General features: G+C 35.4%; 1 protein-coding gene across 6 annotated transcripts in view; it reads right to left on the reverse strand.

The window, feature by feature from the left end:
* The window catches only part of PMCA (plasma membrane calcium-transporting ATPase 3), a 379,691-nt gene that overhangs the window by 81,440 nt on the left and 283,351 nt on the right, over window positions 1-14,900 (reverse strand). For all 6 annotated transcript variants that reach the window (XM_089649335.1, XM_089649332.1, XM_089649334.1 and 3 more), the window contains exon 5: window positions 1,890-2,058. In XM_089649335.1, coding sequence (XP_089505461.1) covers window positions 1,890-2,046 — 157 coding nt within the window. In that variant the 5' untranslated portion in view covers window positions 2,047-2,058. The remainder of the gene's footprint in view (window positions 1-1,889; window positions 2,059-14,900) is intronic.

Here is a 14,900-nt window from a genome sequence, read left to right on the forward strand (position 1 = left end):
TAGAAGCGGAGAAGTTATATGGGTACATAGGTCTATTTGTGTCTAGAAGAATAAAAGTGATAGAATATACAACATTTATACTGATTAGTTTTCAGATGAAATATATCACCCAGATCAGAATATTTGTTTCCGAGATTGTGAAGTCTCGGAATCGGAGAATTTTGGTAAGCTAGTGTCCTGGTGTTATTGAAGTAAAAAGGTAAGAAATGTCGGCATGATTTTTTGGGAACATGGATATTGATACATTGAAGTAATTCGGGACAGTCAATTTTAAAATGTAGTATTATTTTTAACAGTATTAAATCTGTGCTTAATCTTCTTTCTGAAAGTTTCAATAGAGACATTTTATCCAAGAGGTAATTGTAATTTATGTTTTGTATAAGAATATGCAAAATTATGTTGTGGAAGATTGATCTATGCTTCCACTACTCTATTTGCAAGGAAGTGTTTCCTAGGATTGGATGCAAAATATGATTTATTACTATTGGTTATGTATTATGTCCACGGAGATTTATATTTTTGTTGTTGGTGAAGATATCTTGGATGCTAAGGCATCTGTAATGTCCAGATAAAATTATGAAAGTGTCTATCAATTCTCCCCTTTCTTTTCTTTCTTTTAACGTTGGTAATCTTAGTTCCTTAAGTCTATCTTCGTATTGCCGGTCTTTCAAGTGTCTTATCACGTATTTTTGTAATTCGTCTCTCTCTATGTATATGGGCGTGGAGCTTCTTGGATAGTTTCTGTATGATCTTACGACTTATCCTTGGCTCCAGGAGTCCCAGATCAGTACCCGTAACCTAAATGTTATTCCCGACTATTTTCCGTGTGTGGTAAGTAAAAACCCAGTAATTACCATAGACATCCAAAATAATGGACTTGCCCTAACGTGAAATCTGGGTATCGTTTTGACGAGCTGGAGGCAAAACACGTGACCATATTTTTGGCACCAGTAGGCTTCTTGAACGCTTTGCATAATCTACGATATCAGTCGTACGTTGAAATAACAAGATCCTGCGTAGAAAAGTAAAGTTGGCTAAAGTAGGGAAAATATTTGCAGCTTCTGCGCAGAATTTGAATTTTCTTTTGGCGTAGCGACGCTAAAATTGAGTGAGATACAATACATATGTAAAAGTGTCTAACTAAAAAGTGTAACAAAATACAAAATTTTATAAACAAGCTCGAACTTTTGTTTACCCGATTTGACGCAGCCAGCAATTTGCGCACCATTGCAAAAAGGACCAGTAATTCGTAAGCAGATGTTATTTTCGAGTTGCATATACAGGGTTTTCCAATAAGAGGTGTTATTTTGAATAGCCCGCTATTTCGGTAGATGTTACTTTTGAAGCTGTCATTTTTTAACATTTGACAAGTATAAACTACGCCATTAATAATAATGGTACGATACACGCTTCAACAACGCATTGAAATTATTAAAATTCACTTGAGTGAATCAAATTCAAATCATCTTGAGTGATGAGGCCCATTTCCACCTCGGTGGCTTCGTCAACAAGCAAAATTGTCGTATCTGGGGCTCGGAAAACCCAAGAGTTATTGTTGAAAAGCCTCTCTTTCTTCAACGTGTGACTGTTTGGTGCGGTTTATGGTCCGGCGGAGTCATTGGACCTTACTTTTTCGAAAATGAGGCTGGAGCAACAGTTACGGTGAATGGGTTGCGCTATCAAGAGATGATTAATGATTTTATATGGCCGGAATTGGATGGTATTGATCTGGACAACGTTTACTTTCAACAAGACGGCGCTACGTGCCACACAAGCAACGAAACCATTGATCTTTTACGATTGAATATAAAAATAACACCTCTTATGGGAAAACCCTGTATATTGTCATATTGCAAGAATCGATTTAGCAAAGTACCAGGGTAACATACCTTCGCTGGGTGATGTGTAGAGCTTCTTGCACAGCTCCTGAGTGCCGCCTAGTCCGTGCAGCTTCTGTATGCCCTCCGCCCCCCGGTGTTCCATCAGCTCTCGCAGCTGCTTCAGGGACACCCCGTACTGGGCCGGCCGCCCATCTATCGTCGCCATTACGCCGGCTTACTGCAACAACAAACATACAAACAACATCAGTCGATTGATCAAGCATCTACTATTCAATGCACACTACGTAAGAACAGTTCATCTGAACTGATGATGGACACCACAAAGCTGGATAAAGGAGAAGATTGCCCAGTGAAAACGATCTAGAAACAGGCCGAGGAAGAGGTGGATAGAAGAGGATTGGAGCGAGAAGGGAAGGACTGGGGGTGATGAAGGACTGACTATATGCACTGCTTATAGTACTGTCTTACATTTTCACTTTTATAACTATTTAACTATCCTTTTCCTGTGTAACAACCGAGAACAAAATAAATTTCAAAATTCTCCAAAAAGGGGAATAAGAACAAAACTTAGACGAAATAGATATTCAAAAGTAAATAAAATGTTAAAGGAACTAAATTGGCTAACGGTGAAACAGATGCTGACCCTTGAACACGATGATATTTGTACATAAAATAGTAAACAACCTGCTACCCAAATATTTCTCAAATAAAATTGTGTACAACAAGGACATACACAAACATAAAACAAGGACGTGCAATGAAATCAGTTTACCAAAAAAGGACAAGGCGAATACTGAGAATAGTATAATATATAAAGTGATGAAGTACTATAATGCGCTGCCGGAAAACTTAAAGTCTGCACCAATTGGAAGGTTCAACATGTTGTGTAGGAGCCACATCAAGCTAGAGAAAATATAGCATACGAGCTTATATATGCATTTAAAAATTAATTAGTAATTTGTAACCTAAAGGCGGTGCCATACGTAGTAATGCAAAATCATGTGTTTTTGGTTTGAAAATTTGGTCGTCTAGAAATGTTTCAGATGCTTTAATTAAATACTGCGAGTAGAATACATTTTGGCCTTTGAAATAATCGAGTACTTTTTAGATAAAAGTCTTTTTATAAACCCAGAAAAAAATTATGTAAAGGCCTATGAAAACTGCTTTAAAGTTCAAAATCTCCTACTTACGAACCCATTTCGGGTTATGATATTATTGTATAATGTGGCAAATTAAGTTATTCATAAAATGATCGGAAAAAAAATTAAATATTTATGCATGAACATCCACAAAATAAAATAAATGGCACTTTTTGGCCATGTTTTTTTCTTGAATAAATCAAAACAGGCGGATGGTGTTAAGCGGGAATTTAAACCTTATCGCCATCTACGTAAGGATTGTTATTGATAGCGGCTCAATCTAAAATATTACACGACGTAGTGCATCGCCTTAAATGTACAAATTACTAAAATAAAATTGATTAATAAATCAATTCTTCTCCTTTTTCCCCAATTGTTTCTGGTTTTAACCCTTCAAGAGTGTTCTAAGCCATTATTATGGAGAAAAGGAAGGTGAATTTATATATCTATTTAGTTTAAATTTCAAAATTATTTGCAAGATTGGAGTCGAATTCAGACTTAGACAGAAGAGATGAGATGTTGAATGAAGGGGAAGCAATTTTATATAAGCCTTAGAAGAGAGGATATTTGTTTAGAGAGGGACAACCAAAAAATATACGATCTGAAGTTCCCAATAATTTATTCGTTAACGGCCTGCAATCCAGCTTTTAACCAGATTACGAATAATTTTAAGATTCTTAATAAATTAGCAATATTCAATATTGGTAATTTTTCTCCGCGTAAGAGGAACAAGAAAGAATACAACGCTACTGCCTTGGGAAATCGAGTGATGACTTTTGCGCCACCTTGTATAGATATACTATCATTATGAAAATCATTTAACATCAGTTATAACACGTATATGTAGAGCTGATAACATCCGCCCTGATGACGGGCGCTAAAAGGCTGTCCGAAACGTTAAACTCAAAGACGAAGCACAAAACAACCCAAAAAAGTCAAAAGAAAATTACTAATTTTACACCTTTTATATGTTTTTTTCACACAACACACCACATCTGTTGGCTGGAAACAGAATTATTATTTCACCCCCATTGTCAGAGAACGTAATGTGGAGGAAGAAAATAAGAATTCGGTGGGTGATTTTCTCTAGTCGTGGCACAAAATTTCTCACTATTGCATTATTTCACTTCAGATCCGAGTTATACCTACGTTAACTGTGGTAAGTTTTATACTAGTGGGGTACCAGCGGCACCCCTCCACATTTGGTATGCAAATGTTATTCCGGTTTACGACTGGGCGTTCAATCTTTACCCCCACTCTACCGACTAGAAACAATACTAATACTCTAATGCTAAAGCCCAGCGTAAACGGACCGGTATATTATTATTGTTAACATGTATACATGTATATATTATTATTGTTAAGATGTATACAGGGTGTATCGGCACGTACCCCACAAAATTTAACCAGCTATTCCTTAGCATATTTGGAGTAAAAAATCTTATGTGCACTTTGCTGTCCGGTAACGTTTTTTTTTAATAAAAAAATTATTATTCATATTTTCACCACATGTCACCACTGTTTTATCCTTTGTCAAAGTTTGAAAACCCATCTGGCAATATTTTATTCGAATTCCGTTGAATAATGTACGTGTGTACCTATATTGGCGCGCTTTTACAATCACAACGAAATGGCACGGCACCATTCGTCTCATTTTTAACTATTATTATTTAGTGTGTGCGAAAGAGCGAAGACGCTCTTCGACATACTTGCTTATAACAGCTGTTGAACACGAAAACCAATGCCAATGACAGTGATGCAGTGTGGAAATTTTTAATTTTTTGTTTTTAATTGAAAAAAAAATGCTACCGGACAGCAAAGTGCCCATAACATTTTTTACTCCAAATGTGCTAAGGAATGGCTGGTTAAAGTTTGTCGGGTACGTGCCGATACACCCTGTATATTATTATTATTAACATGTATATATTATAATTATTAACATGTGCTGTGCGAAATCCGATAAATGAAAAATCTATACAAATAAAAATGTAAATGTTAGTTTCATCAAAAACTTAAATATCCAAAAGTCAAAAGAAACAACGTCGCATTCGAATACGCGTGTGTTTTCATATACCTATATTATATAGATGTCACCTGTAACACGTAAAAGTATGCTTTTTTGAAAAACCGCGCCATCTGATGGATTTACAAGCAACATGCGCTATTTTTTCTCTATCTGGACACTACTAGGCTGAGCCACAGCAATGCGTGGCGGGGTACAGCTAGTTATCTATAGATTTACAACCCGGTTTCGCCGTTTTAACGATTTTTTTATGATTGACATGATTTGGTATCAGGGGGAAAAACCAATTTGTTTCAAGTGAATACCGCCCAAGAGTCCAAACTGCTCCCAACCGTGAGACTATGACATTCCCAATTGGAGTATGTTGTAAGGCTGAAGGTAGTAGGAAATTAGAAAGAGGAAGGTGGGGAAGTATCTGACTATTAAGATATGGTCACCAAACACGGCTAAAGCCATTTCAGGCAACGTTTCAATTTTGAACGGTGGTTTCGCCGGGGCGTACTGAGAGTAGCTCCCAGTCCGGAACGTTTCGCAAATAGGAATAATTTTTCACATTTCCGATTTTATTTCCGGGTTAAATCTTCCCCATAGGAAAAACTAAACCCTTCCACACACTTTTCCACAAATGATCATCTAGTCAATCAACATTATGCAAGTGCATTAAATAAGCATAATGAATACAAAAACAACACGTAAAATCACCAGAGATCAAATGGGAAAATAATTCAACGACTCCAGATATTTTCATATCAGAGGGTTCGGCTCGGTAGAACTTCTAACTGGATCTATAAATCCTACTGATCCCTCAATATAAATATTTAAAAAATCTTTCGTTATCCTACATATATTTAAAATGACTGATTTTTGCATTTTTATGTATAAATTCTTTGACAGATCTAATACGCCTAAATTTTGAATGAGAGAGCTATAATGCCAGTAGCCGAAATAACAAATGGTAATATTTTTATAATCTGAGAATGCCAAATTCTTTTTTTTTTCATTTCCTTAATCTGTGTATTTTCTTATGTTTTCAGAAACAGATTTTTGAATATTACAGGAATTTGGAATAGCGACATCAATGATATAAGTTATTTTTTTAATTTTGCCATGTAAAACTATATCGGGTCTATTATGACTAATCGTTCGGTCTGTTAAATTATTATTATTTATTATTAGATACTGTTGTGTTCGTACAAACAGGTCTCCAACTCGTCTTGGAAGGAGTTTATAAATAAGTGGTTCTATTAGATTAATCAGGGATTTATTAATACTCCGCGTATTATAAAGGTGACTCGATAAGCGACCTAACTAGAAGCTGGCTAATTGGAATCTGAAACAGTAAGTTTCTCTGAGAGCCTTCCCACTGGCCCTGGCGACTACTGACCACTGGCTCCATCTTGCGGACTTCCACGCAAGCTCTATGCACTGCCATCTGTGCGTGCATCTATGAAGCTCTTACTTCCCAACAGATACTAAAACATACAATCACAGAATAATGAATCTTTTGACTCTCCAACTGGGAAGGTTTTCCGTTTCAGAACAACCAAATTGATCGGTTTAATTCATATGAAGTAGGTAATATAACACAAATACATAACAATAAATTCCATCATTGGAGAAATTACTTTTTACATAACAGTAAATTCATAACATTGTGGAAATTACTTTCATATTTACAATATAAGAGATAAGTTAGGTAAGCATCTTAATTGTGTCCATTGTTTCTATGATGTGTAAGAATTATTATTTCAACTGATTTAAGACGTGTTTATATGTTTACAGTACATATTATTTGAGTTTTGTGTTTTTACAGTACATATTTTTGAAGTGCGGTGGGAGTTTTAGGTGTATGGGTCAAAAATACAGGGTTTTCCAATAAGAGGTGTTATTTTGAATAGCCCGCTATTTCGGTAGATGTTACTTTTGAAGCGGTGGCTTCGTCAACAAGCAAAATTGTCGCATCTGGGGCTCGGAAAACCCAAGAGTCATTGTTGAAAAGCCTCTCTATCCTCAACGTGTGACTGTTTGGTGCGGTTTATGGTCCGGCGGTTACAGTTACAGTTACGGTGAATGGATCGCGCTATCGAGAGATGATTAATGATTTTTTATGGCCGGAATTGGATGGTATTGATCTGGACAACGTTTACTTTCAACAAGACGGCGCTACGTGCCACACAAGCAACGAAACCATTGATCTTTTAAATTCAATATCAAAATAACACCTCTTATTGGAAAACCCTGTATTAAATAATTACATGAACGTACTAAATAGATTTGTTGTTTATCTGTAATTTACCATTTGTTAGCAGATGTTAATTATGTTGAAATCAATTAAATATAATTTAGTTAAGCACGCTGGGATTTTAACCCGCGACCTCCGGATTAGTAGTCGGGAGCCTTAGCCTTGACCCTAGCGAGTTAAAAATAGTTGGTGTCGATCTAGAAATTACATATAAAATAGCTGTGCTAATGCCAAAGCTGACCGTTCGAGAGTTAACAGATCTCCCCAAAAGTAAAGATTGTTATTTCTCTGCAAAATATTAAATAATAGATAGGTATACTGTTTAATAAACAAACAAATATTAAAATATTTACGAGATATTAAATAAAAAATAATGGGAGAAATAATATTTTGTACATTTTTCGGTACAAAAATGAAGTTATTAGTAATATCTGTCCTATAAAGCGGGCTTAAGGGATGTCCCATCGCGCCAAGGGGTGAACGGTGACAATACCTACAGATCCGTGACGTCACCACGTACCGGAGGTTGTACTTTGGATATAAATGGACACCGCTTAGTCTCAACTTTTATTTCGCATGCATGAACTTCTGGCGGTCGAATAATCATTTTTTGGAGGCAAATTTGAATTTCATATTTGGAATGCCGGAAACGGGTCGAATATTTCATAACGTTATGGCTGTATTTCCCAACAAAACTGGAGAAGCCTACAGCTTGACACGTTTAACTATGCAGTTGTTGGCGTCACCCCGTCTATAAATTTATTTAATATTTTATGCCTACGGGACTTTTACATTGTGTACATAAAATGGATAAACATGTAATAAACAATGGTTGGATAAAATTGTATAAAATTAAAAAATATACAGGGTGTATCGGCACGTACCCGACAAACTTTAACCAGCTATTCCTTAGCACATTTGGAGTAAAAAATGTTATGGGCACTTTGCTGTCCGGTAACATTTTTTTTTAATAAAAAAATTATTATTCATATTTTCACCACATGTCACCAATGTTTTATCCTTTGTCAAAGTTTGAAAACCCGTCTGGCATTATTTTGTTCGAGTTTCGTTGAATAATGTACGTACGTTAGCCCGGAGTGAAAGAGGTCGAAATTTTTTTTTTTTCGAATTTCAAAAACCCTATATCATTTAATGTTGCTGTAGATAAATAGCTGTTGAAAAATATTTTTTATTTTTTTTTGACATATGATCTTCAGGTGGCGCAGAGGACCTGAAATTTTGAAAAAATGATCGATTCTAGAAATTTTTTAAAAATTTAAAACAAAATTATTATCATATTTAACTTTATTATTTGCATTAAAATAAAAGCAACATTAAGAAAATATATATTTTTTAATCATTTCAGCCTTCAGTCGTGGCATATGCGTATGGGGTAGCTCCCTGAATTCCAGAGGAAAAGTGTAATTTTGTTCCGAATTTCGGCATTTCTTTTCTCGATTTTATTATTGCTCGAATATATCCATCGCGTGCTGTACTTCGGCAAACAGCTAAGCTAGCTTCAGTGACCAGCTTCACACATCTCTCCACAGCCTGTGTGTGACAGGGAAAATTTTCAACCCGGATATTTATATGTTCGCTCATAATTTTGTCCCATAATTCACTGTCACCGTATTTTTTTTTTAATGGTGGCTAGAATATTTTTTCTGTCTTCCAGTTTATCAAATCATAATAATCGTTGGCTTCGAAGTTTAGTTTTGGAGTCAAGAATGTCCTTACTTTTTTCTCCTTTGCATTTTGTCGGGCTTTAAGAATTCTTCTTACTGCTAATTCTTTTATATGCTGTCTTTCGTCTTGTAGCATCGCTAATAAAATATTTTCAGAATGAGCGAAGAAAGAGTTCCGCTCGATTATTCGAAAAACAATTGTTTTCAGCTCATATTTTAAATAGGAGCATCTTTTTATCATACTAAGGACATGTTTCGGACCATCTTTACATGAAGGTTTTGTTTTTATGGTGAACCATATTGGCGCATACACTTTTATCACAAACGTAGCAATCTCAACCAGACTATGAGTTGGAAACTTTGTTGCTACATATAGTCTCAATATTCTATTTGCACAGGTTAACCAACGAGAGTGTGCTAGCTTTCCTGGTTGATTATTAGCCAAATCAGTTTTTACGCTGCCTTGTGTTACAGCTTGACAAATTTCATACAGATATTTTTGATCATTGCTTAGAATTTTCGATATCGGGTAAGACTGTCGTAATTTTATCAATTTTCACCACAGGGAGGTCTTCACAGTGCTGTAACATCTTGCCAATGACTCCTGCGAACGTATTGGGACCTGAAGTACTACCATCCAAAGTCTTAAAAAGATGACGCAGTGGTAATTCGTTGGCATGCAACAAACATATAAACCAGTATAATGGTCTATTTAAATGTCTTTCAACCAATGCGATTGCTTCATTCTTGAAGCCCGTGTTTACAGCCGCTTCATCGCATCCAATGGCTACAATGCTTGATAAATCTCCGAAGTGCAAATTTAAAAATTCTACAATTGAATCCTTATTAGAATTAGCGGTTCCAGAAGGAGGCGCGACGTGGCCAATGTACTGAAAATCTGGCTCGGAGAGCAAAACAATATGTTCTTCAGTAATGGTTCTCCTGTGGTACTTGTTATCATGTTTTTCCTGCACAATGGTCTTGTTTTTCCGACCATCAAAATATAACCCACTTATTTTACCGTCAGAACTCCCGAAGCTCGAAATCTGCCTTCTTTGCAACTCTTCTCGAACTTTTCGGCGCTCGCGTCGTAATTTACTTCTTTCTATTACTTTTGAGAAATCTTGTTTACAAATAAAACCATTATCTTGAAGAACTGCACTGGCAATGGTTGATGCTGATCTGTCGGAGACACCAGTCCTGTCACAGGCAGTGGCAAGATTTTTTAATCGATGCTTCATCTGATTTGTTTGTGATTTCGATGTGGATGGGGTGGAGTATGTCGGAAAAAGTGTATAAAAGTCTGGATATTGATTGTTGTCTGATAATCTTACACTATCATCCGAGGTCTCTGAAGTCTCTGTTGAGGGGCTCAGAGGTTTCTCAACAGTCTGTTTTTGAAGTAATTTATTTTGCCTCATCAGTCGTAATTGCCTACGCTCCAAAGCCTTGGATGCCACTATATCTTTTGAGCCGATATGCATTTTGCGGGTACTTCTCTGATCTTGCAGGAATTCTAAGCTCCTCTTGGGTATTTTCACTAAACATTTACAAAAATCGACACAAATGCACTTGCAAACAGCAATATCAAAGAGTTTTTTTGTTGCATCTTCATAAAATTCAGTTTTCTTTTTAGGTACTCGACATTTCAAGCATTTGTACTTGTGATAATACCGGGTTAGTTTAGTTATAATTTGACGTTCAGTTACAATAGGAATAGACGCTTTATTCCACAACGTAATTAGATCAATTGCAATTATTTCACATATATCTTTCACAGAAGGATCTTTTCCATTTGATAACCACTGCAAGTCATTTCTAATCCACAAATAATACTTAATTACATCCGAATAAGTTGGCAACACATTGTCTTGTAATTTTTCTGGGCCACCAAACATAGAACACATTGAATTTTTACTTGTTTTAGGCATATTACAAAGAAATCACAATCAAGTTTTCGCAGCTGTTCCAACGAACGTGCTAATGTCTGTTTATTACTGATTAACTGCAGCTGTTGTTACGCAAAATAGTGTCAAAGGGTGGGGGGAAGAGGATTAAGTTAGATGGCTAAAACTAAAATACATTTTGTGACGTTTAAGCTGGATTAGATGATGCGCTTATTTACTAACAAAATCTGAAAAAACACAATTTTTTGTAGAACTTTAGGGTCAGTGCGCCACCTGAAGATGAAGTTGGAATTTGATGATATTTTGTGTACTTTATAGGGTACTACCAAGGCACCCATTGGTAATATAGGAAACACGAAATTTGAAAAAAAGTTTTTTCACTCCGCCCTAACGTACGTACCTACGTTGGTGCGCTTTTACAATCACAACGAAATGGCACGGCACCATTCGTCTCATTTTTAACTATTATTATTTAGTGTGTACGAAAGAGCGAGGACACTTTTTGACGCACTTGCTAATAACAGCTGTTGAACGCGAGAAACAAGGCAAATGACAGTGACGGAGTGTGGATTTTTTTATTTATTTTTTGTTTTTAATGGAAAAAAAAATGTTACCGGCCAGCAAAGCGCCCATAACATTTTTTACTCCAAATGTGCTGAGGAATAGCTGGTTAAAGTTTGTCGGGTACTTGCCGATACACCCTGTATAATAACTAGTGGATCCCCCACAGTGCTTCGCTATTGCTAATATCTGTTCGGGCGCCTCCGACTTCTTCCATCATTAACTACTGTATACCACAATGTTACTGTTAAAAAACTACAGAACATCAACTTTAATTCGACTTCATATCTCATTTCAGTGCCGAGATATTGCGTTAAGTGTTCCTCGGGCGTCACCGACTTCTTTCTACCATTCAAACCACTCTCTAAACACTCCTGGCACTAATAAGAACAATCTTTAAAATTTTCAGCGATATCGGTCGACTACTTTTCGAGTTTAGCGAGCACAAACATCTGAAAACAAAAAAAAATCGTAATTTTTTTTAATCTCAACAACAGCGCCACCTGTCGGGTCCAAAACTATCCTGCATTTCAAGCTGGAACCAACCATATACATTCAGAAAATTTCATTGAAATCGGTTGGGCGGTTTCGGAGATTAGCGTGTACGAACAACGTGACACGATATTTTTATATTTATTTATTGCACATAAAAATCAACCTCACTATGACTGAGCCTGAATCGAGGTTAACAATTTACATTTGAGTGAAGCAAACATAAGATTATTCACAAACATAAAGTAATTCTACATACAAACACAAAATATTTCAAAATTAAAGAAAAAAATAAGTATTAGATGTGTTACCAGATGGGTAATTTGACAGTATTTTGTAACAATATTTGAACCATAATTAATCATTATTCAAAAGAAGAAGCAAAGTAGATAATAAAGACAGAGAGGGTGACATTCAGTTTTTAGCAAATGGCACTTACATAAAATATTATTATTTAAGAAAGGACAAGGATGAAAAAATATTAAGACAATCGACTGTCAATACGAAAATCTTAATTAACTTTTTATTAACTATTTATTAAGATAAGATAATAATAATAATACACCATTGGTAACTCTTATGCTAAGTTAGTTAGCTGATGTTTTTAAAATGCCTCTGTTGAAGGCCTGGGTTCGAGTCCAAGATGCGACCCATATTTTGCTGATTTTTCTGCTTCAAATTATCATTTAAAAATAGCAAAAAATATCTGCAATAATTATTTATAATTTTTTTTATTTACTGGAAGAACATTTGTAATAAAATCTCTGTAAAAAAACAATAAACACTGTTTTTTGAGATTACAAAATAAAAACCGTTTCTTTTTCTTCAGACACGACATTTAACTGAATTGCCAGCTTTTTTGGTTTTTTATTTATATAAACCATCAAAAGCCACGTGTTATTTTATCAGGGCCACTCTGACCTCTAACGACATTGCCGTATTACAGGCAATCTGTGTAATGCCCAGCAGAGGTAGATAAGGGTGATTTCGGCCAGCCGGCAATAGGGTCTTTGGGAACACAATAATAAAATCACTATTAAGGAAAATTCAAGGTAAAACTATTTTCTGAACGATATTCTTTTACGAATTTTCCCAACGGTGCGGTTTTTCAATGAAAGTTTATAAAATAATGTTTTTTTTTTAAATTGAATATACCACAAGAGTTTTTAGCGAGAGGGAAAATAGCAACTCATATTTGAGGTATGTTTTAAGGCTGTTTTGGTTGGCTGTTGCTTTAATGGTTGTTCACATATAGCAAAATAAATATATCTAATTTAATAAGAATCTCTTAAAATTATTGGTAATCCGGTTAAGGCCTTAGACACATGACGTTATATTATGCACACATAAATTGGGCGTGGCATGTACGTATTATATGTTGGGCAGGCAAACCATGCTATAATCTTCCTCAGAAGAGGGGGTCAGATCAATTGGGGGGCTGCCGCGGAATATCGTTTCTTTGTATGGGAGATGTCACTTTGACAGATGACAGCCGCGTAAGTAATTCTCCTTCCGTAGGTAGGAGAGGGGTCGCATAATTTTCAAATATAGCCTGGCTAGCAGATCACAGTGCATATCGTCGCCCCGCCCACACTTACAACACATAATATTTTTAGGTGTGACAGGTCTGTATGGGATTGTATGGCGAGCAATATGGAGTTATATAAAACGCTTTGAAATTATAGCGTAATCTGTCACCCCCTTAAAAACGGGATTGCAGGCTTTAACACATTTTCCTGATAAACTTTTAGTAAATTACGAATATATTATCACAATGTGGGAACACGTGCCTTGAAAATATATCATAATATATGCGAAAATATTCGGATTTTCATGAACACAATGAAGATGTTGTTGATAAATTCAACACATCATTCACCAAATATAAACAAGTCATTACCCAATTTATTTCAGAAAGAAGAACATCAAATTTAATATAATTTAACTATAGAAACTACGTAGCTCTATTTATGTTACCAATATTTTGTAATTTTCTTAATATTATTTTTTTCCATCTTGCATGGTGGAGTATCTAGTTTCGACTTTATTTCATTTTTGACATTGTGTTTTTTTTATTTTGTCTTCTATTTTTAACATATTTAATTTATAGATTATTAATAAATTAGCAATACCTATTTTTCTCCGTGTGAGGAGCGAAAAGCGATGGAGAAGAGGAAAGTGGGCCGGTTACTAAACACGGTTAAACCCATTTTAAACGGAGTTTAGATTTTGAATCTTGGTATTTCACGAGGGGTGTTTACCTCCCGAACGTGCTAAGTATTTTATTACTTTAATTAAATACAATGTAAAATCAATAAAAAAAAAAACATTTGCCTCCCGGATTTGTAACTAGCAACTCGTGGGTACAAGAGCCAACGAACTTGTCGCTCTGTTACAAAGGTCATAAGTAACAACTTTGTAATGAAGCGTTACTAAATTAAATTTAAGCACTGCAACTTCGTGTACAACGCGTTGTGCAGAAACTGGTTGTGGCGAAACCGGTTGTCCCGAAACCGGTTGGCATGTTGTTGATGTACATCATGCACGCTTAGTTTCACATAACTACAATATCAAAAAAACTATGTTTCCAATTTCTCTTATTTAATAAACCAAAACCAAAATTTCGTCTGAACATTTTTAAATAGGTACTTAAATGCATATAAACCTTACAATTTTTTAACTTATTAAAATTTCAAATTTTATCCGAAGAAACGTCACTATCTCAATGACAATACAAACTTTCTTCGGCCAGGTAGGTACCTTGATATTAAGAAAAAAAAATGCTAATAAAATATTCAAAATAACGCGATGAATTCACATTTCAAAAAAAAGCCTTCACAGAACCATTAAAATTACCACCATCTTGAAACGGAAACGGAACAGGCTGAAGAAATACAAAATGGTCCAGTTAAATCAGGACTTCAGTAAGGTCAGTCAATTAAATTTTAAAATTGACGAATGGTTTAAGAAGTTTTGTGAAACAATAGGCACTTAGGCCCAGTTCAACACA

This window comes from Hesperophylax consimilis, chromosome 29, assembly GCF_061612785.1.
Source record: "Hesperophylax consimilis isolate HC1 chromosome 29, BYU_Hcon_1.0, whole genome shotgun sequence".
NCBI lineage: Eukaryota > Metazoa > Arthropoda > Insecta > Trichoptera > Limnephilidae > Hesperophylax > Hesperophylax consimilis.